This window comes from Heptranchias perlo, chromosome 18 (assembly GCF_035084215.1).
Source record: "Heptranchias perlo isolate sHepPer1 chromosome 18, sHepPer1.hap1, whole genome shotgun sequence".
NCBI classification, from domain to species: Eukaryota; Metazoa; Chordata; class Chondrichthyes; order Hexanchiformes; family Hexanchidae; genus Heptranchias; species Heptranchias perlo.
In genome coordinates this window covers 54,548,279-54,575,965 of record NC_090342.1, presented here as the reverse complement: position 1 = coordinate 54,575,965, position 27,687 = coordinate 54,548,279, and the positions used below count along the sequence as shown (strand labels likewise).

Here is a 27,687-nt window from a genome sequence, read left to right as displayed (position 1 = left end):
GGTCACCATTGATCAGTAACTCAACTGGACCAGCCACATAAATGCTGTGGCTACTGGAGCAGGTCAGAGGTTGGGTATTCTGTGGTGAGTGACTCACCTCCTGACTCCCCAAAGCCTCCTACAAGGCACAAGTCAGGGGTGTTTTGGAATCCACTTGCCAGAGTGGGTGCAGGTGCAACAACATTCAAGAAGCTTGACACCATCCAGGACAAAGCAGCCCGCTTGATTGGCACCCAATCCACCACCTTAAACATTCACTCCCTTCACCACCGGCGCACAGTGGCTGCAGTGTGTACCATCTATAAGATGCACTGTAGCAACTCGCGAAGGCTTCTTTGACAGCACCTCCCAAATCCTCAACCTTTACCACCTAGAAGGACAAGGGCAGCAGGCACATGGGAACAACACCACCTGCATGTTCCCCTCCAAGTCACACACCATGGAAATATATCGGATGTTCCTTCATCATCGCTGGTTCAAAATCCTGGAATTCCCTACCTAACGCCACTGTGGGAGAACCTTCACCACATGGACTGCAGTGGTTCAAGAAGGCGGCTCACCACCACCTTCTCAAGGGAAACTAGGGATGAATAATAAAATGCCGGCCTTGCCAGCGACGCCCAAATCCTGAGAAAGAATTTTTAAAAATTCTCAAACCATTGTTCAGGAGTGCAGTGGAGGGGAAGGGAAATCAGAGCTGGAAATGTTGGTTCTCCCCCCCAGAGGAGGAACAGCTGTAATTTACCACTGGCAGTTAGGGCAGGTAGTTCTGTGCAAAGCCCATGATGTGTCCATACAGGCGCTCACCAGAAAGAGATTAATAGGTGACCCGCCCTGATCACGGTTACTCTGATGGGGCCAAGTGCAGAGATCTACAAAGAAATAGCTTAACAAAAGACTATACAACCTTACGTTGTTTTACTTTTGAGGAGTAGGATTCCTACTGCAATAATATGCGTTATATCACTGTTTGATATGTGTTTGTTCATCTGTAAAATTAATTTGCTTAATAATTGGAACTTAAAACAAAGTCTGAAGTTGCAATGCTCTACTGCCTATCAAAGACGGGAGAGATCCAATGGAGGCAGAGAATAATCTCAGAAACTAAAAGCAATTAACAGAATGGTTGTTCTGTTTGTTATCCTGGGCCCATACCAAAATCTTAGCCAGAAATCAAGGCTTGTGGAGACACTATTGACGGCATGGTGCACTGGCACTCACCTGTGAGATTAATCTAAAATTCAGAAGCAGAAACATCCAGAGCAAGAAGGGTAGAGAAGACTCAAAAATGTAACAGCTATCTCTCTTGGAAGACGATTGAGGCAAGGATGTCCACTGTCATCCATCCAATTTGATGTCTTCTTCAATGAAGTATTGGATGGCGTCATAAGGGATGGTGTCAGAGTGCCTGTTCTGGGCATTTTTGAGTTATGGATCTGTTTTTCACCGGTGATATTGTGTTGTTAGCAGGCTCACCTGAGGATCTAATGCACTCTATTCACCATCATGAAGAAAGAGCCATTCAACTTCTCTCAGGACACAGGCTTTTGGGGCCATGCTCAGATAAAGTGAAGGGCATTATGGTCTTTCTCACCTTCCTTCAAAGGCAGCAGGGTCCCTCTGCAGGTTAAGCTCATGGTATATAAGATACATGCCTGAGCAGTCCTTTGTGGTTCAGAGCTCCTGGGATGCAACAGAAGGGTTTCCTCCAGCCCGTGAGTGCAATTCAAGCTGTGAGGTGGATTGGTGGGAAAAAAGGGGAAAACGTTTGCAGAGTGACCTGACACTGAGTACCCTGAAAAGGGGTCAGCCTCACGCAGGCATAGTTTGTTATAATGTCCCTCTCATGAGGACATGGATTAAGCAGTTAATGATAAGTTAGCTTGGCATTAGATTTGGATGTCTAGATCACCAAGGTGGCTGGCATGTTTCAAGGTCCCCTTTGCAGGTCCTTCCACCAGGCTGAAGGCAGATGTCCATTGGGTAGCTGGAAGAAACTCAGACTTGGGATGAAAGCCGCTGGAAGGCATTACCCAGAGGCCAGGAATGAGAACATGCGCTCATGTAGCCAACATTCGTGGCTTACCATGTTTGGGTTGCAGAGAGGCTGCAGACATTGCACAAGCTCTGCACTGCCATGGGGTGGAACCATCATTTTGATGGCGGGATGGTGTGTCCTTACTGTGGGCAGGAGGATGGTGGCGAATGCTCTCACATGTTTTATGATGAGCTGTGTTGCTCACGAGAAGCTCCTAGTACCTGCTGTCTGCCTGAAAAAAGCTCAAACCCACGGTTTCAGTTGTCTTGACTATCCTCCTTTGGGTGGGGGGAGGGCAAGTGATTGTTGTATGGGATCACTTTGGAATCAAGGTGTGGCTTCAAGATGACACATCTGGTGAGAGATTTTGGAACCAAGCTAACCATCTATGGCAGACCCAGTAATCCAATCCAACATCTGAGCCAACCAGGTCCCCAGTACTCAAGGGCAGTGTTACAGATTGATCAACTAGTCTGGTTCGCTAATAGAATCTGGAGGGATACATATGCCATTGGAGGCTGGGATTCTTTGCACTCAGCTTGTACCCTGCAAGCTGATGCCCTAGGATAGGGTGATCCTGCCTGGATAGAGAGAGTGTATCATAATGAATGGAAAACCATGGGAAGCATGCCATAAATTTCAATTATATAATAGCAGTGGGCAAGCTTCCTCAATGCCAGTGTGTACTTGGAAAATGTAGGCTTCTAAATCAAATAAGGTCTGTCTGCCTGTCCTCTACAAGATTATTACTGGGACAGCACCTCAGTCAGACCTCCTGTTTACTTCCAGTTCACAACAGCTGCTCCTCCACATTTTAGGAGTAATGTTCTGAGGTTGCGCTCCTGGCATGGAGCTTTTCCCACCGGAAACACATATCAGAAATTCGGGTGCCCATCCCCATGATTTTCTAATCCACTAAAATTACATGATTCCAGCTACAATGCTCTGCACTTTGAGAACCCTGGTTCCCAGGAAATATCCAGTGTCCTGTCGAGCTGGCGCCTCCTCTCCTCAGGAAAGGCCACGGAATGTGTTACCCTTTGCAAAGAAGGCTTCAATCACTTACTTGATGCTGACTGATTCATTTGGCATACGTCAGTAGTGGTGGCTTGGAAGAATCAGCTGACACAACAGTTTAATGCAAGTCGATGGGCAGAGCTGTCTCTGTGGGACCCAAGTTATCTGCAGGCTGGCCTCTAAGCATTGGCATGGATTGATGGCAGATGTGCTAAATATAGGTCTCCTTTGAGATGCCCATGAAGTTTTGTGTAGCCAGTAACTGTGAGTCCTGGGGTAAGAACGGGTATGTAGATAACACAGGAGGTAGAATTGCACCTGCCTTTCCTGTTCCCTCAGGAACTGCCCTTCAAATGGAGGAGCACTATTGGATTATCCATCCTGTCCACTTTGGTTGCTTCAGGCAAAATGGAAGGTGAAAGCAAGACAGCTGTGAGAAATGGCCTTGGATATAAAAGTCGTACAATACAAAAAGTCAGGCCCAAACAGCACCCAAAATTAATGCAGCAGTAAAAATGCAGATAAACCAAATTACTAAGTCAAAATCTAGCTTTCCAACAAAACTCAAATAGGTGAGCAGTGCTGTTGGCAAGGCAACAGTGAGAAAGCCACAAGAACAGCGAGGACCTGATTTACATCAGTTTTAGAGCTTTAATCAGCACAGGCTCAAAGATGCTGTCGGTTTTCTTTGTTGTAAAATGTGGCCTGTTGCTATTTGGATGCTCCAGCCTCTGTGGCTGATTCTGTGACCCGTAAACTCAGGCTGGCGAGTCTCCAAGCTCCCAGCGGAGCCACAATAAAATCGGACCTATGATATCCAAAAGGAGGGAAAATGAAACACTCTAAACCAGGTCCTAAGGTCTCCCCCATGGCCCTTGTGAAAATAGGGACCACGAGGCATTTGATTGTGACCACAGGGACCTTAATGGTGCCATCCTGAGAGATTACTATCTGCTTTGATACATTTCTGACAATCCTGATATTATTACACGTTTAATGTTGTTTTCTATCCTGGATCTTAAATGTAGGTACTGAAAAGTTGGAATAGAGTCAGAGGAAGAAGAGTCCATCATTGCTGTGTAGTTCAATGTAATGCCCTTCGCATTCTGTAACGCTTATGCCACATTTATGTAACTTACAGACTGAGTGCTAAACGGTCTGCCTTGGCCAGTTTGCCTCATCTATTTGATTGTAGTACACAGCACAACCTAACCGATGCAGAAGGAGCCCTATTACAAGTGATTACTGCAAACGGGCAACTTGAAACTGAACACCCAAATGTAAGCATTGTTCCAGAAGCAGGTCACCCACTTGGGATGCATAATCAGTGTGGCGGTGCCTACTGATTCTGCCAAGTTTACAGCCATAACCGTAGCCAGTTAGAGCCAATGTTAAGGAGCTTAGGATTGTGTATGCGGTGCAGAAGACGTGTCCCTGACCTTGTGAATATAGTCAAATATCGGTTACAGAGAAAGGACAGCAATGCAACTGGACAAGGAAGTGTGAGGCAGCTTTCCAGTGACTAAAACAGGTACTGATAGCAGCCCTATCTTATCAGGTGATAATCTGTTCATTCTAGACATGAAGACTTATGGTACAGGTGTTTGGGCAGTGTTGTCCAAAAAAAAAACAAGATGATCTGAGATGGTAGTGTCCAGTAGGATAGTTTATACCACAGAAAACCATTACTGTTATCACGAGAGAAGAGCTGACAGTAGCTAAAGTGGTCAAACACTCATCAGAAAGGCACCAGTAGACCGTTGCGATCACTGGGCCCTATATGTCCCCCATGGCTACCTTATGTACAAGATTTGGGTTGTGTCTAAAGATTGGATCCAGAACAACCTCTGATCATGTTGGTTGTTCGATAAACTGAGTAAGGAAGCAATACTGCACCACCTCTAGAAACATGCATTTCTCCATCGTTTTTCCTCTGCTGTTTTCCCAGTCAATATCTGGGTAACTGAAATCCCCCATGATTAACATTCTGGCCTTTTTACAGGCCTCTCTGATCTGCAAATATATTTCCCTACCAAGCAGGTTTGTAACAACAGCCAATAATTACTTGGGTCAGAACTTTCCATGCACTGTATAAATTTATTGTGTTTAACCATGCTCATGCTTTGATTCAAGTGTACGGCATGTAACACACTTTCATAGAAGGACATGCAACAACTAATGGTCAACAAGGACACTAGTTTAATTATCGTTCAATATTCCACCTCATTAAAAAGAAACGTCCAACATTTTAATGTCAGCCAAAGCTTAATGCCACATGAAGCAGGTCGAAAGGAACATGTCATGCCAGTGAAGTGGTTAAATATCTTGGTTATTTTATGCCAAGATATTTTCATGGTGGTTATGGTACTGTTGAAGTTGATATGGTGACATCCCTACCTCATACTGAGGCTCCCTAATGATGTAGAACCCCAAGGAAAGAGTACTGAGAATGGATATGAGGCAGATGGCGGGTGGTCTGTGCTTTATACCTGTGGTTTTTTCACCTTTATAATCCATGTCGGAGGTATAATGACTGCAGCGTGCACACCTAACGAACACGGCTCCTCGATGTGATGCAACATGAAACATGTCACCTTATTGTGAAACTGAAAGAGAAAGGCAATTTGACAAAAATTAGCTAAATACTTTTACAAAGGAAGTACCATCAATGGCTTTCCCCTCGACCAACACTGTCTAGTAAGGACCACTCTTTACCTTGGTGCAAATTGCTGTCCAGTCAGGGCCATCCCTTGCTGTGGATCAACTGCTGTCTAATAAGAAGCCCCCCTTATCCTGGACCAATTGCTGTCCAGTAAGGGCCATCCCTTGCCTTGGACATACAGTTGTGTAGGAAGACCATCCTTTATCAATATATCAATAGCATTGAAAGGAGGACCATGTAAATGTATCTCATTGCGGTAAATGTGGATTTGAAGTGACCAGAAGTGATCTGTTAACAATCAAACATTTAATGACAAATGATTGACAGTCTTTGAACCACATTCACATGAAACGACATTCCTGAACGGCTCGTAAACAATAATGTCCCACAAGTCACTTCTGGTGCGTTTCAAGCGTTTACAAAATGCACTGGTTTCAAAGGCATTGCACCAGGCCCCTAAATGTTCTGACATTACATCGAATTTGCAGCACAAAAACAGGCCATTCGGCCCAACTGGTCTATGCCAGCGTTTATGCTCCACTCGAGCCTCCTCACCCCCCTAGTTCATCTAACCCTACCTGCATATTCTTCGACAGTAATGTTATCACCAGGAATTTAAAGAGCTGCAGGTCCTATACCCTGTGGCGAAGATACATTCTAAGGTGACCGCACCATAGGGTGGCCCGATATGTTTTAAATGTGACTTACTTTGGGACCAGAGAAAGTTAGCAGTGAATATGCGTTCCCATGTTAAAGAAATAAAGGAAATACTAACTGCAACTGATTGTGATCTTCATTAAAATTTCACAAATTGCCAGAGATTGCAATCTTCTTTCGAGTAGCTGGTCAGCATTAAACCACCAGGTCCTGACTGGGATTTTTTTGGACACAGATACTTTCATATTTTATGACTGCCAATTTTAGTGTTACAGATTAGCAGAGTGGTTTGTGCAAATATTCAAAGACAAGTTCCTGAGGAAGAAGAAAGAGATATTCCACAGAAAACTTACTCTTTTCTTCCTATCACACCAAGATACACAATAAATCGTGACCAACAAATCACCAGCAAAGCTATTCTTGGCATGAAGCTTGTGCTCCAGGTTGGAGCCCTTGGCCACACAAACCAAACGCAAACTCACAAAGGTGTCAGCTACGAGTTAGACTGTTAGTGTCAGACTACAGGGGCAACCAGAAATTGATACCAAAGCATAGACAGATTCCCTCTTCTACAAAGTGAGAGTGGAACCAGACTCCATTTGGAGAAGCCATGAAGACCAAATCTTGCCAGGTGCAGGATCCACTAGGACCTCTCTTGATGTACCAAAACCTGCTGAGCCATGATCTGTAGACCAGGAGATGTACTGCATATACCTACAGGTAATGATAAAAAAGACAAAGTCCCATGGTGACCGTGTTGTGACAGACACAAATGCTCTATTGCAACAATAGCCTCTGGGCATTAAAACTATGGTTTGTGCTTTGCTGGCATCTTGGGGTTGTGTAATGTAGTCCCAAGTTATGGTTAACTATAGCCATGAGTCTCCATGAGCCAGCTTTATAGCAGTTATCTTGCTGAAGCAAACCAGTCTCGCAGGACTGGTTAAAGATGTAGAAGTCATATGTTTTGCATTCACAGTGAAGATTATTTTCTGAGATTACTTGCATTGAAGAAATGGAATCCTTTACGGTTGACTCACACCATCAGACTGACTACCAACCCATGAATTTCCACACGCATACAGGCAACAATGACCATCTGAGGAAACAAGCAATGGTGTCAATTCCGCACCCCCTCCCCCACATCTTATTGTAATGGACAGGCCTGTGAACAATGCATCATCAACCTCTTGATCACAGGCCAACATGGTTTCTTACCCAATGCCCGAAAACTGCCGTGCTGGTGTCCAGATGAAGCATGTAACTAGGAGACTAACATTGCTATCACCCTCCCAGCCACAGGGAGAGAAGTCTGTGTCACTGTTGAACTTGTTGACCTGAAAATTCGGCCGTACAGCCACCATTTTTCGGGCACTAAACGGCTACCCAAGCCTCCAAAATGATGGGCAGGAAGCACACGCCCATTACAAGCCAGAAGCACACGCCCATTACAAGCCAGAAGCACACGCCCATTACAAGCCAGAAGTGCACTGTTCACCATATTGGTGAAGGCTAAAAAAAAATCAGTGTGTAGTGCCCATACCTGAAACATATGTTAGTCCCTTTGCAAATACAAATAAAAGGCCCGTAAAGGGACCGCCTGTTAGGCTTCAACCAACAAGGTAAGGTTTTAAAATATGCATTCAAAGAACGTGGGCCCCTGCCAGCCATCACTTCCCCCACGATCGTTACCGCTACCTCTCCCCGATCGCCATCACTCCCCCCACGATCGTTACCGCTACCTCTCCCCAATCGGCATCACTCCCCCCACGATCGTTACCGCTACCTCTCCCCGATCGCCACCGCTACCTCCCCCACGATCGTTACCGCTACCTCTCCTCGATCGCCATCACTCCCCCCACGATCGTTACCGCTACCTCTCCCCGATCGCCATCACTCCCCCCACGATCGTTACCGCTACCTCTCCCCAATCACCATCACTCCCCCCACGATCGTTACCGCTACCTCTCCCCGATCGCCATCACTCCCCCCACGATCGTTACCGCTACCTCTCCTCGATCGCCATCACTCCCCCCACGATCGTTACCGCTACCTCTCCTCGATCGCCATCACTCCCCCCACGATCGTTACCGCTACCTCTCCCCGATCGCCATCACTCCCCCCCTCGATCGCCATCACTCCCCCCACGATCGTTACCGCTACCTCTCCCCAATCACCATCACTCCCCCCACGATCGTTACCGCTACCTCTCCCCAATCACCATCACTCCCCCCACGATCGTTACCGCTACCTCTCCCCGATCGCCATCACTCCCCCCCACGATCGTCATCACTCCCCCCCACGATCGTTACCGCTACCTCTCCCCGATCTCCATCACTCCCCCCACGATCGTTACCGCTACCTCTCCCCAATCACCATCACTCCCCCCACGATCGTTACCGCTACCTCTCCCCGATCTCCATCACTCCCCCCCACGATCGTCATCACTCCCCCCCACGATCATTACCGCTACCTCTCCCCGATCTCCATCACTCCCCCCCACGATCGTCATCACTCCCCCCACGATCGTTACCGCTACCTCTCCCCGATCTCCATCACTCCCCCCACGATCGTTACCTCTCCCCGATCGCCATCACTCCCCCCCACGATCGTCATCACTCCCCCCACGATCGTTACCGCTACCTCTCCCCGATCTCCATCACTCCCCCCCACGATCGTTACCTCTCCCGATCTCCATCACTCCCCCCACGATCGTTACCGCTACCTCCCCCACGATCGTTACCGTTACCTCTCCACTGATCGCCGCCACCTTCCCGACTCGATCGCCCCTCTTCCCGGTCGCCCCCCTTCATCACTTACCCGAGAGCAGCTGCTGGTGTTGCAGTGGCCCGACCAGTTACTGTCCGCAGCTCACTGGATCGATGGTAATGAGGCCCAGGGCCCAATGTCAGGTGCGCCTCAGACCTCACCATTCAGGCGCAGTGACTGATCCCTGCGGCCCCCTATGCTTTCTAGACCGTTAAGTCAGTTTTAGCTTTAATTTTACCTCCTTGGAAAGTTTAAACCACTGTTGCTTCCATGGGGCTGAGGATGTGATGTGAGATCTGTACAGCCTCTTCCTGGGGTAATGACTTTCTCCTTGCAGTTCCTCGTCTGTCAGCCTGCATTTTCCTTTCATCCCACTCCTCCTTTGACAGTACTGTGGTTACAACATGTGGTGCAAATGACACACAGATGCAAGCTGCTAGTTAGCTGCCGTTCTTAATGTCTGTTCTGGGAGTTACTTAAGAGACTGGTGCCTCGTGCTGGAATATACGGCTGTACTTCAGCTAAATGGATACAGCCCTACAAACCATCCCACCCCCATAATTGTTTAGCTCACCACAGTTACATCAGTTGCTCTATCAAACCAACACCAGGTCACTAATAGTAGCACCCAAAGTACATTTAATAGGCCCAATTTTCCTGTGCTCCCTCCCTCCCCGCACCTGAGCTGACCCAAACCTGCCTGTGGGTCACTCAGTCTCAGGCCTGGCCCTTGTGTCTGGAAAAGGCTGTGGAAATATAGCTGCTGCCAGCAGCAGTAACGGCCTCTGGCAACAGGACCTTCTAGCCTCTGTCCGTATACAGCAGCCAGAAGGCCCCAAGCACTGATCCCTGTCCCTGATAAAGGGATTTACCTCGGGTCCCTCAGCCTTTGCTACCTGCCTCTTCTCCGATTATCCAGTTGGACTGGGGTGGGGCTGGGTCCAGGGCTGAAGACTCACTTATTTCTGGGCACCCTTTAAAATGGTTGCCCTTCCGGCATGGGAGGGGAGAAAATGAGCCAAGAAGGATGGGACATCCTATCCCACCTCATTTCCATGGTTGGCCTTTGCTTGTATCTACTGTCGGCACAGGGACTCCATCCGTCACCCCCTCACCCCCACCCCCGTCCTCAAAGGGAGCCCCGGGTCTCCCGGGGCAATGATACATTATGGGTCCTCTCCTTTGTGCCTGGGAACTGAACATTCCCCAGGCCCACAGGACAGGAAACTGGGCCGTGACATTGCATTGTTGTTCTCTACATGGCATGGAAGTGGGTGTAAAGATTACAGGCATTCAGATAATAGGTGTCCCCCACGTGTCAGTGAGACCACTCTTGCATCCACAATGTACAATTGACATGAAGCTATTTCCAGCGTTTCGTCTGTCAGAATGGCTCAGAACATTCCAGAGTTACATCATGTCGACACAAAGGCGAGTTTGAAAGTCTGAGCTGAGGAACAGGACTCTCCATCCAGCCACACCTAGACAATGTTAAACCATGGCTGCTACTTACTGCCTGCTTGCACCAGGAGCAGCTGATGGCTATGATTTCCTTAGTGTGAAATGAAAACTTCTGTTGGAAACCCTGTAAAATAAAAACATTGTAATTTAAAGGGTACATCTGTCAGGCAGAGGAAGTCAAACAGTGACAAAAGGCATCGATTGGGCTCTCCAAAGGAGAGCAAATCAGGTGCGGAAGATCTTCAGGCCCAAGACATCGTGAGAGACGACTTGCAGGTGACCACAGAGCGAGGCTCCCTCCCCTCCACCCGACCGCCCGACGAGAGCTGTCGATAGCCCGCACCATCTTCCTGTTTGGGCTTCACTAGCATTCTGTCAGTGAGCTGCTCGCCGGTCAGTGGGAGTGGGAAATCCAGCAGAGCATTCTGTCAGTGAGCTGCTCGCCGGTCAGTGGGAGTGGGAAATCCAGCAGAGCATTCTGTCAGTGAGCTGCTCGCCGGTCAGTGGGAGTGGGAAATCCAGCAGAGCATTCTGTCAGTGAGCTGCTCGCCGGTCAGTGGGAGTGGGAAATCCAGCAGAGCATTCTGTCAGTGAGCTGCTCGCCGGTCAGTGGGAGTGGGAAATCCAGCAGAGCATTCGCAGAGCCAAATCTCAACTGATGTGGAGCTAGTCATGGGACTTTGTGGCTCAGCATGGTCCACGAGTCTGTCCCTGTGTATTGCCTTACTCGCCCCACCCCTTGATGCCTTGGAGAGCCTTTCCCGCTCCCTGGTATTGCTGTGGATGTTGGAAATATCCGCGATTGTTGTTTCAACTCCTGAATCATCAAGGGCTGTGGACCCTAAATGATACTAGGCTATGGAGAACAGTTCTTCCTATCACCAATCCCAGCCAGGAGCTGGTAGAGCATAATGTTCTGTTAAGGGGTCAGAATCCCCACACACCTTTCAGAGATCCTGTCCACTCCATGTGAGGATTAAAGGGGGGGACATCATGGGTACTGCATACTGGAAACTAATTGACAAGCTCCTTCGAATAAGTAGGAGCCCAGCCTTGATTCCGAGTGGGAAGAGGAACGGGATATCAGAGAGGAGAATGGGCGGTTATTGCGATCGGGAAGAGGAACGGGATATCAGAGAGGAGAATGGGCGGTTATTGCGATCGGGAAGTGGAACGGGATATCAGAGAGAGGAATTAGCAATTAATACGAGTTGAACCAATGGTACTGATAGGCAGAGTCATACCTTCCCACACTGCTTGCATTTCCCTTCCTGACGTCGTCTGTGAACCCAGTGATGTCTCACAAAACTCTGCTGAGGAGATCAAGCACATGTTACTTTAAACAAACAGTTTTTAAGGCTCAAGTTTATTTGCCTTCTCAGATAATCCATAACTCAAGTTCCTTGCATTTAAATGAATTGTCTACACTGCTCTGTTTTCAGCCACCTATCTCTGGCCAGCTTTTTCAGTCCTGTGGTGGAATTAGCGGGGAGTACTGAAAGAAGTACACACCTAAATCAATCTAGTTTGCTAAATAAATAAATCCCAAGCTCAGTTTATCTTGGCAACGTGCAGTATCTCGCCCCTGGCACAGCATACCTTGCCTGCACCCTTGGGCCTCGCAGCTCATGGAGTAGCAGGGTATAGCTACAGTCTCCCACAGGCTTTGGAATCTACATTGAGTACACTGACAGAGCTCATGTTCCCCACTGTGCTAAACCCATGCACAAAATTCACCCACACAATCATTTTCTTTTTGTTCCAATTTTCTGGGGTACAATTCCGTGCGTGCTGGCTACCCTCTCGCATTTCACCCAAGTAGCTGTTCAACTGTGGGGAGCAGCGCAACTGGACCCAATCCTGTCATCACACTTTCCAGCAGGAGTCATTGGATAGTGATCAGGAGTGGGAACCTTGGCTGGATATTCTTGTGGTGGTGTCCATTATTGCTTTTAACTACTGCTCCACCCGAGATCAGTTAATTCAATACAAATAGTTAATCAAATCAGGACCTTCTGTACAGCTCAGCGCTGCACCAAACGATGCCTTTACCCAATACATCGTCAACGGAGCAGCCACTTCTAATTATTGGGGCTTAATTCCGAACTGCCGTTCCAATGATAGATATGTAAATAGCTCCAAAGCAGCAAAGGACATTCGGTTTCTCTTGCCTTACAATATAACTTTAGGATCTACGAATATGAACAGCAAGTTTTAGGATCCAGTACTTACCTCTCTGAGAGAACGGCTACCTCCCTCCCGGTAGGTTGGCTTGCAACGGAAACTTATCTAAATAAAATCAAACAAAAAAAATGGTAATATAAGATCGGGTTTCTTCCCAGTCTCTCATTCTAACTCCATCCCGCAAAGAAATTCAGGAGCTCCTCAGAAATTATAAAAACAACCTGTTATTTTATGTACATTAGGTCCAGGGTTATCCATTTGTGTGCTTTCCGGCTCATGATTTCCCACAGACTAAAGTCAATGGGTGGACAATCGCAGTTTGGAGATCGCAGAAGTATAGAACCCCAGCCTGGGATCCATAAGAACAAGTCCCATTGTTTGCTGGGAGCACAAACAGACTGGGAAAATTATACTGATGTAAATTATACTGATGTTGAACATTTCCCATAGACTACTGCATGGTCCAGGGCCCGGGATCAGCCAACACAGTTAAATTTTATATATATATATATATATATCCTTATCATTTCTCTCAGCAATGTTCAAAGGTGCTCCACATGCAATGGAGTAGTTTGAAGTACTGTCACTGGAGGTGAGCATGACAGTGATTTTGCGCTCAGCAATATCCAACAAACAGCAATGAGATAAGTGACCGTTAATCTGTTTTTGGTGGTGCTAGTTGAGGGAGGAATGTTGGCCTGGACACTGGGAGAACTCCCCTCCTCTTCTTCGAATAGTGCCGTGAATTCTTTTAAGTCCACCTGAGAGGGCAGATAGGGCCTCGGTTTAACGTCTCATCCAAATTACGGCATCTCTGACAGTGCAGCACTCCCTCAGTACTGAGGCAGGTCTGACAGGTTGAGGAACTAATGTTGACCAGGACACTGAAGAGCTGTGAATTGATCCGTGGGATCTTTTGGATGCAGCAGATTAGGCAGAGAGGTTTAACAACTCATCCAAAAGACAGCACTTCAGTACCTACTCTGTATTACAGAGAAGTGTCAGCCTAAATTATAGGCTCAAGTACTGGAGTGAGACTTGAATCCAGAGACCTTGTAACTCACAGGCAAGTGTGCTTCTACTGAGCCAAGCTGGCACTTAACTGATAAGAATGCACAGGCTGAGGTGCACTAATAACCTTAAGCACTTAAAAAAGAGAAAGACAGACAGCCTGCCCTGTAAAAGACCCAAGCATTAATTTCATGAATGTAGATGGACAGACACTTGCAGTTCAACAGCAGGCTAATACATTGGATGGTTTTTCAGATCAGGAACGCCTAATTTTTGGTCAATTCCTATTTGAAAATTGGGTGAAGATCTGTTACGCCAGATCTCCACACACCTTGCGTCTGTTCTAATTCCCCGATCAGAAATCGATTTGCTGCAGGAAGCAACTGCCAGTTTGTCGATGGGTCCAAGTAAATGAGCGTATAATGACAGAGCTTGCAGGCATGGCACTGCCGGTGGCTGTGAGTCGTAACCGCACTGGTATTTTACGCGTCAAGTTTGTTTCAATCTGCCGCTGGACATCAGCTATCTGAAGACATGTGAAGCAAGTCACAGACTCACCGTACGCTCGAGCCTCTGAGTTCTTTTCCGTCGCTGTGGACTACCGACAGCAACATGAGAAGACGTGGCAATGTTATCGAGTGGCAGGATTCACCAATGGCACTGAGGGTTTTAGATCGCACCTATAGGGGCCTGCGTCCTCCCATACGCAATGGAACTAACAATATGAATCGGAAAAGATTCCACTCTGTTAACCTTCAGCTTGTCTGCAGGCATCATTATGCAAGTAAGTGCTCACCTCCCCGGCAGCTGTCACAATGCCTCCATTTTAAGGTGGCCCGCTGTCCCTCCAATACTTGACCCTGAAAGACAAGTCTTAGGGTGGCTCCTGGGGCAATCAAGGATATCCTCTACAGCCATTGCTCATGACAGCTCTGTGATATCCCAGGGCATCAGCTGAGCACAGATACAATGAGGTGTGTCAAGCATGTAGAAACAGTGGTTTGGGTGTCTGGGTCGATCTGAGGTATCCTGCCCTGAGATGGTTTCAAGGGGATTTGCTGTCTGCTGCATGCTGCACTACTTCACCCTGCAAAGGGTCACCATCATGGAGACTGCAGATGATGGAGACCACCAAGCACAGTAAAGGGGCTACCAAGTGGAGGTAGGAACAGGAGGAGGCCATTCAGCCCCTCGAGCTTGCTCTGCCATCCAATTTGATCATGGATGATCTGTACCTCAAGTCCATTTCCCCACCTTAGCTCCATATCCTTTGATATTCTTACCTAATAAAAATCTATCGATCTCAATCTTGAAAGCTCCAATTGTCCCCCCCAGCATCCATGGCCTTTTGGGGGAGAGAGTTCCAGATTTCCACTACCTTTTATGTGAAGAAGTGCTTCCTGATTTCCCCCCTAACTGGCCTAGCTCTAATTTTAAGATTATGTTCCCTTGTTCTTGATACCCACTTCGATGGGGCAGATGGAGTTTCTCTCTATTTACCCTATCGAATTCTTTTAACATTTTAAACACTTCATAAGACCATAAGAAATAGGAGCAGGAGTAGGCCATTCGGCCCCTCGAGCCTTCTCCGCCATTTAATGAGATCATAGCTGATCTGATTTTTACCTCAACTCCACTTTCCTGCCCTTTCCCCATATCCTTTGACTCCCTTGCTGATCAAAAATGTGTCTAACTCAGCCTTGAATGTATTCAATGAATCAGCCTCCACAGCTTTTTGGGGTAAAGAATTCCAATGATTCACGAGTCTCTGGGAGAAGAAATTCCTCCTCATTTCCGTCTTAAATGGGCGACCCCTTATTCTGAGACTATGCCCCCTAGTTTTAGATTCCCCCATGAGGGGTAACATCCTCTCAGCATCTACCCTATCGAGTCCCCTCAGAATCTTGTATGTTTCAATAAGATCTCCTCTCATTCTTCTAAACTCCAATGAGTATAGACCCAACCTGTTCAATCTTTTCTCATAAGACAACCCTTCCATACCCGGAATCAACCTAGGTGAACCTTCTCTGAACTGCCTCCAATGCAAGTATGTCCTTCCTTAAATAAGGGCACCAGAACTGTTCGCAGTACTCCAGGTGTGGTCTCACCAGCACCCTGTACAGTTGTAGCGTGACTTCCCTGCTTTTATACTCCATCCCCCTAGAAATAAAGGTCAATATTCCGTTTGCCTTCCGGATTACCTGCTGCACCTGTATGTTGACTTTTTGCGTTTCATGTACGAGGACACCCAGATCCCTCTGTACTGCAGCATTTTGTAGTATTTCTCCATTCAAATAATATTTTGCTTTTTTGTTTTTCCTCCCAAAGTGGATGACTTCACATTTTCCCACATTATATTCCATCTACCAAATTTTTGCCCATTCACTTAACTTGTCAATATCCCTTCGCAGACACTTTGTGTCCTCCTCACAACTTGCTTTTCCACCTATCTTTGTATCATCAGCAGATTTGGCCACAAGACACTCTGTTCCTTCATCCAAGTCATTCAATTAGATCACCCCCCAATCTTCTAAACTCAAGGGAATACAAGCCGAGTTTATGCAACCACCATGACGAGCTAGAGCAGCTTGAGGAGACAGCGGAAGAGAATCATTTGCCGGCTGTGGAGAAATTTGTGCAGCTCCATTACAGGAAACCTTCTGATAACTAGCAAACGCGTCCACTGCCTCGATCTTCCCCATGCCTTCATTAACCAACAATGCCTTTCTTTTTTAATGTAACTTACGGATCTGCCATTTATGCCACCTGATGAAACCTGCCTCCCAGACCTTGGCAAGAACATCCTCTGCGCAAACAACAACTGCAGTGCGACCATATTTTTCATACCTAAACATGGTGTAGGTTGGGCCTACTATTTTCTACCACAGTGCTCCTCCCAGGTGGCAGAGTGCGAAGTATGTCCACTCAACCCTGAACCGATGCTTCAGTGACAGGAGGTGAGGTGACCAGCTGCTATCTGTCAACAGGACCCTCTTGGGTTTGGGCTGGTCCTCACCTCATGGCAGCTGAGTCCAGCGATGAACCTGGTCCAAGCTGTGGCACTTCCACTACTGCTTGAGCTTGAGTGCTTTCTGACACCTGTGCTGGCTTTGGAAGGGGCTGGCAGGGGCTCGCCATGGCCACTGATCGACGTGACAGCAGATCAACGAGATCAGTGAAGCCCACTCTTAGGGTAACTGATCGCCAATCCCGTCAAGGCCAGAAAAGATAGCCCCTTCCAATCTGGAACTCCACACCTCAATGGCCCCAATCTAAGCATCTGTGGGACAATCCCCATCTGGCATAGCAACATTCGGAACAGGAGTAGGCCATTCAGCCCATCGGGCCTGTTCCGCCATTCAATTAGATCATGGCTGATCTGTACCTCAACTCCATTTTCCCGCCTTTGCTCCCTATCCCTTGTTACCCATACCTAACAAAAATATACCTGTACCTAACAAAACCTTACCTAACAGTGCATGGGGTGCACTGCTGCAGATGTCCCTCCATTCTGGACTACACTGCTGCAAAGCATGGAGTTGAGGTACAGATCAGCCATGATCTAGTGGAACAGGCTCGAGGGTCTGAATGGTCAACTCCTGTTCCTATGTTTCTCCTGTACATGTGGATAGTGGAGGACTCCCCACCCCGGGCCACCAAATGGTTCGCACCGGAGCAGCCCCCAGTGCCTGTACTAAGGCTCAGTGCTCAGAAAACATCCTATTAAAAGCAGGACTTGTGAGATCCAGATACCCAGGCGCATCAGCTGACACAAGCTGGCTCAAAAGACAGCAAGTGCCCCCTCCTCCTGTGCCACCACCAGCTGCTCCTGCTCACTGGTTGCTGTGAGTTTCGAGCAGCGCAGTCCCTTCTAGCTTAGTCTTTAGATCCCCCGTGATGGATGCATCTGAGCTGGTGCTGAGGATGGAGAGAGTGATTGATGCCATGTGCCCCGAAGAAACTGGCATGGCCGGGAGCAGTGGGTCCTGGCTCGCTGGCGTGTGGTACTCATAGAGAAGGAGAAGAGGAATACAGTTTACAATGGTGGGCTGAGGAGGAGCCTTCACAAGCAGCTTTCAGAAGGAGTGACATGGTGAAAAGCTATAGAAAATGCTTTGCTAGCACTTAGCGAATGAGAGAATGGGAAGAGCAGCTGAAGTTTGGCACCGAACCCTCAGCTGGCAGCTGCCCTCCTACTTCCCCGTCTCCAACACCCTCTAACGCCTCTCTTCAAAGATTTGGCAAAAGGAAGAGTACAAGAAGTGAGATGATACAATTGTTAAGCTGACACGCAGTAATACCCAAGTGTGGGTGTGATAACATACCGCAGCCAGCTACATGAGATGGGTGGATTCGTCTGGGCTGAATGCATGCAAGGATGTGAATGAAGGAAAACTTCCAGATGAAGGCTGGGGGTGTGTAAAGAGGACCTTGATACTTCACAGCAAGGTTTGTAAGCACTTAAATCTGCAGGTAAATGTATATCCTTAGCATTAATGTAAAGTGGGTTTCTCATACCTTGGCTGACCTAGTAAAGTCATTGAACTTTTTTCTGCATTGCTTCTATGTTCTTGATGTTCACCCTGGAGGATACCTCCTCCTATTCACCCTGGGCTGCTCGCTCAGGGCCCTCCAGCCCTCAAAGGGCTCCTTCCTCAGCTTCGCTTCTTCCAAAAGATCCTTACAGCCCCAGAGAAGTGGCTCACTCTGGCACCTATTTGACACCTTTCAGACATTTTTTGCCCCTAAAGCTTGCTTGTTTTCCCAGTTTAAAGTTTCAGGAAACCTGGATCTTCCAGCTGCTGCACATCATTAAATCCTGCAGCAGTTCTCAACTGGTGAGCTCCCATTTAGAGGAATTTCCAATGTCTGCAGCGTGCCCATCATATTGGAAATAGGTTGACCCTGAAAATTCGACTGGAGACAGTGCACTACAGATAAGGCGGCTGCGATTCTAGTCGGGTTTATGTCCGATTGGAAAATCTATCTTTTGCGTGTTACAATCTCATCTATCGTGGACTCCCTCCTTCCCATTTAATCCTGAGGAAAGGTTTCGCAAGGTTTCTCCCCATGTCACTGAGCAAATCAAGTGCAATTTCCAAATATCCAACTAGCTTTAGATCCTAAATTATAATTGCCCAACTAGCTGCATTTTGTGGCATGTTATTTCCACAGTGCCAGTAACTCAGGAACCATCTTCCGAAGATCATTCCTCTATTTCTTCTGTACCGTTATTTCTATCTCCATCTCTACCCCATCTCCATCTCTACCCCATCTCCATCTCTACCCCATCTCCATCTCCACCCCATCTCCATCTCCATCTCCACCCCATCTCCATCTCCATCTCCACCCCATCTCCATCTCCATCTCCACCCCATCTCCATCTCCATCTCCATCTCCACCCCATCTCCATCTCCATCTCCACCCCATCTCCATCTCCACCCCATCTCCATCTCCACCCCATCTCCATCTCCATCTCCACCCCATCTCCATCTCCACCCCATCTCCATCTCCACCCCATCTCCATCTCCACCCCATCTCCATCTCCACCCCATCTCCATCTCCACCCCATCTCCATCTCCATCTCCACCCCATCTCCATCTCCATCTCCACCCCATCTCCATCTCCACCCCATCTCCATCTCCACCCCATCTCCATCTCCACCCCATCTCCATCTCCACCTCATCTCCATCTCCACCTCATCTCCATCTCCACCTCATCTCCATCTCCACCTCATCTCCATCTCCACCTCATCTCCATCTCCACCTCATCTCCATCTCCACCTCATCTCCATCTCCACCTCATCTCCATCTCCACCTCATCTCCATCTCCACCTCATCTCCATCTCTACCTCATCTCCATCTCTACCTCATCTCCATCTCTACCTCATCTCCATCTCTACCTCATCTCCATCTCTACCTCATCTCCATCTCTACCTCATCTCCATCTCCACCTCATCTCCATCTCTACCTCATCTCCATCTCTACCTCATCTGTATCTCCATCTCTATCTGTATCTGTATCTCTATCCTATCTCTATCTGCTTCTATGCCTTATAACTCTCAGTCCCATTCCCACACCATACATTCATCCAGCTCTTTTTAAAAGTGTTAACCGACTCAGCATTCATTGCTTTAGCTGGGAGTTTACTTTCCATGGCCAGCATTCTGGGCAAAAATATCTTTCTACTCTTAAGCCTTGCTTAAGGGTTGTTAATTTTATACTAGTCCTGTAGTTCTGCACTCACAGTCTGAGCTTATACCTCTCAGTATTTTAAAAACCTGAACCATATCTCCTCTCAAACCTCCTCTCCAATGAAAGCAAGTTCAGCTCTAAGAATCGCTCTCATTGGCCCAGAATTTGCTGTAGCCGGGCAACGGACAGCGCCCACTGTTAGTCAGACTTGCCCGTTTAATCTCCATGATATTTTGTGCTGCAAGTTTCTGGAAGTGGGAGATGGAACTGGCGTGATGCCCTCTACAGGGCATCTGGGACCTGAGTGAACAGGGCAAGCAACTGTGCAAACACAGTAACTTCATGCCATTCAATACATTTCAATGGTGAGGCAGAGAGCGAGATGCTGTTTTCACGAAACTAATGGCGGAGTGGTACATCTCAGACAGCAACTTTCCAATTTTCGTGTATAACTGCACATCTGCCCTCGCCTGTGGTTGCTGTACGATTTGAGCATAAATAACGATGAGCGCCATTAGGCTCACCGTTATTTTGACAGCAAATTCTGGGCCAATAACTTAAAGCCTTAAGCCCAGAATCATTCCTGTTGCTCTTCTCCGACACATCAATGTCCTTTTTGAAAGTAGGGTGCCCCAAACTACACACACTATTTTAAATGTGGCTTCACCAATGATCTGTGCAAATTTGGAGAAAATCGCTTAATCGTTTCTCCGAGTATTTGGCTGGCACCAGGAGGTTCATTATTCAGGCATCCATTTCCTTAAAGTATAATACCAGAAGGACTTCCAGTCCCTTCATGCATATGAGGTCCCATATATTATGGGATAAATGATAGGTGGAAAAGAAAGAGTTGCATTTCTCTACCTCAAGATGTCCCAAAGCACTTTACAGCCAATGGAGTACTTTTTGAAGTGCAGTCACTATTGTAATGTAGGAAATGATAGATGTACAGCATCAGATTGAGTGACGGTGCCCATCTTTATACATGGATACACATCCACCTTTCATGGGGAAGCGTGAGAACATCCTTCTGGCCGATTGATTCTCCACACCTCTGGAGAAATGAACACGCCAGTTGTCAGGAACAGCGCATCTGTCATCTCCTGAAATTGAATGGACACAATGCCTGCAGCAATCTCACCCCAGTCTCCTCCAGAAACCTAGAAAGAGCTTGGAACAAAAAAAAAGAAATTCTGCACTGACTTTTACAGCCACGTGCCAAGCAATAGGAGTGACAGAGACATTCATCCGGAATTTGGTGAATCCCTAATATGACCTTCCTTACACACGGCTCCTCAGATAACTCATCCTCAGCAATTTTCATGGATCTGGCCTCTTCCATTTTTGCATCTCCTGTTCTTGTTGCTCCCCAAAGGAGATGGAAACATCTTTTACAGCTGGTTGGAAACAATGCATTTGTTTCAGAATTGGTAATACAGCCTTTCAACTACTTACCGCACCACACTTTAAAACAGAATATGAGAAAATGGTATAATAGTGTTAGATTACTCACCTTGGGTATGCTCTTCCTGACTCTTTGAATAGAGATCAACTCCCACATACAAATAGGAATTTTTATCATCCCATGAGGTAAAATCACTTAACTATACTGATTCTTTAAGATCTTCATGTTATGCATGGTTTGGGGCCAGTAAGAAAAAGATATAAAAGTAAATTAGCAAACTGCACAATAGGTATTCCTAAAACTGCCCCATTTCTTGAAGCCAAATGACCTGTAAACATAACACGAAAATCAAAGGCCAGGCAGCGTCTCACCTTCTCCAGCTGTTCCACACACACTGTGTGCACAATTATCTTACACGCTGCACACTTCCTCCTCGGAGCTGACTTCTGCAAGGATAAAGTTAAAATTAAAAAGTAAAAAAGAACTGAGCCAAAGGTTTGAAACACACTCAGTTTTACTCACAATGATATTCACTAGTGTCACTCCATCATTCACTCAGTGACCTTCACTAGGGGTCACTCTCTGATTTGGTCACAGTGATCTTAACTAGGGGTCACTCTCTGATTTAATCACAGTGATCTTCACTAGAGGTCGCTCTCTGATTTAATCATAGTGATCTTCACTAGGGGCACTCTGATTTACTCACAGTGATCTTCACTAGGGTCAATCTCTGATTTACTCACAGTGATCTTCACTGGGGATCACTCACTGATTTACTCACAGTGATCTTCACTGGGGTCAATCTCTGATTTACTCACAGTGATCTTCACTGGGGTCAATCTCTGATTTAATCACAGTGATCTTCACTGGGGTCAATCTCTGATTTAATCACAGTGATCTTCACTGGGGTCAATCTCTGATTTACTCACAGTGATCTTCACTAGGGATCACTCACTGATTTACTCACAGTGATCTTCACTGGGGTCAATCTCTGATTTAATCACAGTGATCTTCACTGGGGTCAATCTCTGATTTACTCACAGTGATCTTCACTAGGGATCACTCACTGATTTACTCACAGTGATCTTCACTGGGGTCAATCTCTGATTTAATCACAGTGATCTTCACTGGGGTCAATCTCTGATTTACTCACAGTGATCTTCACTAGTGTCATTCGTTGATTTACTCACCGTGATCTCCAGTAGGGGGTACTCTGATTTGCTTATAGTGATCTTGACTGGTGTCACTCTCTGATTTACTCACAGTGATCATCACTAGAGACACACTCTGATTCATTCACCATGATCTTCACAACGGATCACTCTGATTTACTCATAGTGATCTACACTAGAGTCACTCTCTGATTTGCTCACAGTTATGTTCACTAGGGGCACTCTGATTTGCTCACAGTGATCTTTACTAGAGACACTCTCCAATTTACTCACAGTGATGTTCACTTTGGACACTATCTGATTTTCTCACAGTGATCTTTACTAGGGGCAATTTTGACTTACTCTGTGATCTTCACCACGGACACACTCTGACTTACTCACAGTGATCTTCACTAGGGAGCTCTCTGATTTAATCACAGTGATCTTCACTGGGGTCAATCTCTGATTTACTCACAGTGATCTTCACTGGGGTCAATCTCTGATTTAATCACAGTGATCTTCACTAGGGATCGCTCACTGATTTACTCACAGTGATCTTCACTGGGGTCAATCTCTGATTTAATCACAGTGGTCTTCACTAGGGTCAATCTCTGATTTAATCACAGTGATCTTCACTAGGGATCGCTCACTGATTTACTCACAGTGATCTTCACTGGGGTCAATCTCTGATTTAATCACAGTGATCTTCCCTAAGGGTCGCTCTCTGATTTGGTCACAGTGATCTTCACTAGGGGCACTCTCTGATTTACTCACAGTGATCTTCACTAGGGATCATTGTCTGATTTACTCACAGTGATCTTCACTAGGGACACTCTCTGATTTACTCACAGTGATCTTCACTAGGGATCATTCTCTGATTTACTCACAGTGATCTTCACTAGGGATCACTCTCTGATTTACTCACAGTGATCTTCACTAGGGATCACTCTCTGATTTACTCACAGTGATCTTCACTAGGGATCATTCTCTGATTTACTCACAGTGATCTTCACTAGGGACACTCTCTGATTTACTCACAGTGATCTTCACTAGGGATCACTCTCTGATTTACTCACAGTGATCTTCACTAGGGATCACTCTCTGATTTACTCACAGTGATCTTCACTAGGGATCATTCTCTGATTTACTCACAGTGATCTTCACTAGGGACACTCTCTGATTTACTCACAGTGATCTTCACTAGGGATCACTCTCTGATTTACTCACAGTGATCTTCACTAGGGATCACTCTCTGATTTACTCACAGTGATCTTCACTAGGGATCACTCTCTGATTTACTCACAGTGATCTTCACTAGTGTCATTCGTTGATTTACTCACCGTGATCTCCAGTAGGGGGTACTCTGATTTGCTTATAGTGATCTTGACTGGTGTCACTCTCTGATTTACTCACAGTGATCATCACTAGAGACACACTCTGATTCATTCACCATGATCTTCACAACGGATCACTCTGATTTACTCATAGTGATCTACACTAGAGTCACTCTCTGATTTGCTCACAGTTATGTTCACTAGGGGCACTCTGATTTGCGCTCAGTGATCTTCACTAGAGACACCCTCCAATTTACTCACAGTGATGTTCACTTTGGACACTATCTGATTTTCTCAGAGTGATCTTCACTAGGGGCAATTTTGACTTACTCTGTGATATTCACCACGGACACACTCTGACTTACTCACAGTGATCTTCACTAGGGAGCTCTCTGACTTACTCTGTGATCTTCACCACGGACACACTCTGACTTACTCACAGTGATCTTCACTAGGGAGCTCTCTGATTTACTCACAGTGATCTTCACTTGGGAGCTCTCTGATTTACTCACAGTGATCTTCACCACGGACACACTCTGACTTACTCACAGTGATCTTCACTAGGGGTCACCCTCTGATTTACTCACAGTGATCTTCACTAGGGGTCACCCTCTGATTTACTCACAGTGATCTTCACTAGGGGTCACCCTCTGATTTACTCACAGTGATCTTCACTAGGGGTCACCCTCTGATTTTCTCACTGGAGCTTCGGCTCTGAATTGAGGGGTAACATCCAATGGGATTTTGCGTCTATAACTCCCTCTTGCAGTATAGAACTACCCACTCTCTCAGCTGGTATAAAGATGGTGGCCTGGAGTGTTCAGGTCACTGTCAGTCAAACTGTTAATTAGCTTGCAAATCCTTCCACTACTTCACTCTGTTCTCCCTGGAAAGTGTGTAAAGATAGGAAGAGAGGGTGTGCTCTATCTAGTTTAATAACTGAAGGTCAGTAGTCGGTGCTCTAGTTTAGTAAGTGATTTTCAGAAGGGGGCGCTCAATCTCGTTTATTAATTGATTTTCAGCACGGTGTGCTCAATCTCGTTTATTAACTAATGTTCTGAAAGGGTTGGTCTGTCTAGTTTTCTAACAATGATGTTCAATAGGGGTGCTGCATCTAGTTTACTCAGTGATCATCACTAGGTTGCTCTCTGTGGCTCATTAACAGCTGTAGTTCAATTGGGGTGCCCTTAGGGGTGACTCACAGTTATCTTCACCAAACAGTTCTCTTCTCCAAGGTAGCAGAAATCTCCAGAGACATTCGTCTCCAGCCAAACATGATCGCCATTTATAGCATTCTCCTGCAAACAGAAAATGTATCAGATGGATCAATTCTTCTCAAAGGATGCTGTTAAAAAATACCTGCTTTTAATGACTGCCTAGTTTGAATGCGTAATTTTATAACCAAAGTGCTCATTCATTACTAAGTTGAGGGCCTTCCTTAACTCAATTCAGTAGTTAAATGAGCCGGTGAGATTGTAAGAGTGTAGATTTTTCTAAATTGAGAAATAATGCAAGGAGCCAAGGCCCATTGTGCAGAATGACAATGGTGTAGGAGAGAGAATGAGGAAAACCAAGGCTTGGGGGTTAGGAAGCACCAACCCTTTGGTTTTAAAAGCTGGTAGATTCTGGGAGAATAGGAAGACTGAGGAAGTGAGGACTTCTACAAAACCAGTATTCAGGTACTGGGAACGAATGAATGAGCTTGACCAGGAAATGCTGCTGTGTATTATGTTGAAGATGCAGGGAGAAGGGAGAGTGTGTAGGAACACTGTGTAGGAGGGTGTGTATTAAAGCCAACAGTAAAAGTTTGTATAAATATATGAAGAGGAAAAGAGTTATAAAGGGGAACGTGGGCCCATTGAAGATGTAGGTGAGACTATAATGGATAATAAGGAAATGGCAGACTTGTTAAATGAAGACTTTGTATCTATTTTCACAGTGGAGGAAGAGGACAAAATACCAGAGTAAGATAATGGCTAAATTCATCAGGCTAAAAGTTGACTGTGACCTTGTCTAGCTGGCTAACTTAATCTATTGTTCCAGCTCGTACAGACTGCAGCCTAGCACGAAATTAACCATTGTCTTCGAACAAGGAAGCAAGATAACAGATGTTAGCAGAACTGAGAACCCTGCAAGCACAACTGTTAACCTCATTAACCTCAAGGCAGACAACTGCCTCGCAAAAAGGTATCTCGTGATACCCTCGGCAACTAAGATGTAAAAGGGTCAGCATAGCTGTGGGTAGAAGGACATCTCGGAGCTACTGGACCATTCACCAAGAATACCCAAGAGTCCTGGGTCTGATCAATGCACAATCTAGGATAGAAGCACCAGGTTGTATATCTTCATGCTAACTAAAATATAACTGGTTGATAATCTGTATGATATTGTAAGGTACAATTGGCTACTGATTTGTGCTACGTTGGTGAATCAATAGTCTCTCATACCCCAAAAGGAAACTTGTTGTCCGAATCTGTAAATCTGCTACACCAGCCAGGGACACCTAAAAATAAGTCAAGGGGATGAACATATTGGATTTAATATAAGTTAAAAAATAGTAATAGAGAAAATATTGGGACATAAGATAAACAAATCTCCAGGACCTGATGGCTTCCACCCTAGGGTATTAAAAGAAACAGATGGGGAAATTGCAGAAGCATTAATCATAAGTTTCCCAAACTCTCTAGATTCTGGATTGGAAAATTGCAACGTCACTCCATTATTTAGAAAAGGAAAGAGGGAGAAACCAGTAACTACAGACCTGTCAGTTTAATGTCAGTTGTAGGAAAATTACTGGGATCTTTCACCAGGGACAGAGTAACTGAGCATTTGAACAAGTATGAGCTGATCAAAGAGAGTCAGCGTGGATTTGTGATGGGTAAATCATGTCTGACTAATCTTGTTGAATTCTTTTGAGGAGGTCACTAATACGTTGGATAGGGGAGTGTCAATGGATGTTGTCTATATGGGCTTTCAGAAGTCATCTGATTAGGTTCCGTACAAGGGATTCTTAGCAAAAATGAGAGGGCACGGAATTGGAGATAACCTTGTGACATAGGAGTTGGGAGATAGGCGATGGGGTTGTACTCTGATTAGCGAGATGTGACAAGTGGCGTTCCCCAGGAATCTGTATCGGGGCCTTAGCTTTTCACTATATATCAATGACTTGGATGAAGGAATAGAGAGTTGAATATCCAAGTTTGTGGATGACAATAAGTAAGGAAGCACAGTAATTGTGTAAATGGGAGCAGGAAGTTACAAAGGACATAGATTAAATGAATGAGCAAAACTGCAGCAAATGGAGTTCAATGTGGGGAAGTGTGAGGTCATCCATTTTGGTCCAAGACAGACAAATTAGAATATTTTCTTCACGGCAAGAGACTAGGAATTGTGGAGGAGCAAAGAGATTTGGGAGTCCATGAAAAATCACTAAAACTAGTGGACAGGGACAAAAATTAATCAAAAAGGCTAATGGAATGTTGGCCGTTGTCTCAAGAGGGCTGGAATACAAAGTGGAGGAAGTTATGATTCAGTTCTATAGAGCCTTGGTCAGACCCCATATGGAGTACTGTGTTCAGTTTTGGACACCGCACCTCAGGAAGAATGTATTTGCCTTGGAGGAGTACAGCGCTGATTCACCAGAATAATACCAGGGCCTAAAGGGTTAAATTATTAGGACAGGTTGCATAGACTAGGCTTGTATTCCCTTGAGTTTAGAAGGTTGAGGGGTGATCTCATTGAGGTGTTTAAAATAATAATAGATTTGATAGGGTAGATAAGGAGAAACTATTTCCTCTGGTAGGG

General features: G+C 46.1%; 1 protein-coding gene across 1 annotated transcript in view; it reads right to left on the bottom strand.

Annotated features, from left to right (window-relative positions):
- dgki (diacylglycerol kinase, iota) overlaps window positions 1-25,175 on the bottom strand; it is a 338,338-nt gene extending 313,163 nt beyond the window's left edge. Inside the window, exons 1-6 of the mRNA XM_068000112.1 lie at window positions 25,093-25,175; window positions 21,770-21,854; window positions 12,837-12,893; window positions 11,849-11,917; window positions 10,657-10,728; window positions 5,545-5,661 (exon numbers count right to left, since the gene is read on the bottom strand). Coding sequence (XP_067856213.1) covers window positions 5,545-5,637 — 93 coding nt within the window. The 5' untranslated portion in view covers window positions 5,638-5,661; window positions 10,657-10,728; window positions 11,849-11,917; ... (1 more) ...; window positions 21,770-21,854; window positions 25,093-25,175. The remainder of the gene's footprint in view (window positions 1-5,544; window positions 5,662-10,656; window positions 10,729-11,848; window positions 11,918-12,836; window positions 12,894-21,769; window positions 21,855-25,092) is intronic.
- Between the last annotated feature and the right edge of the window lie 2,512 nt (window positions 25,176-27,687).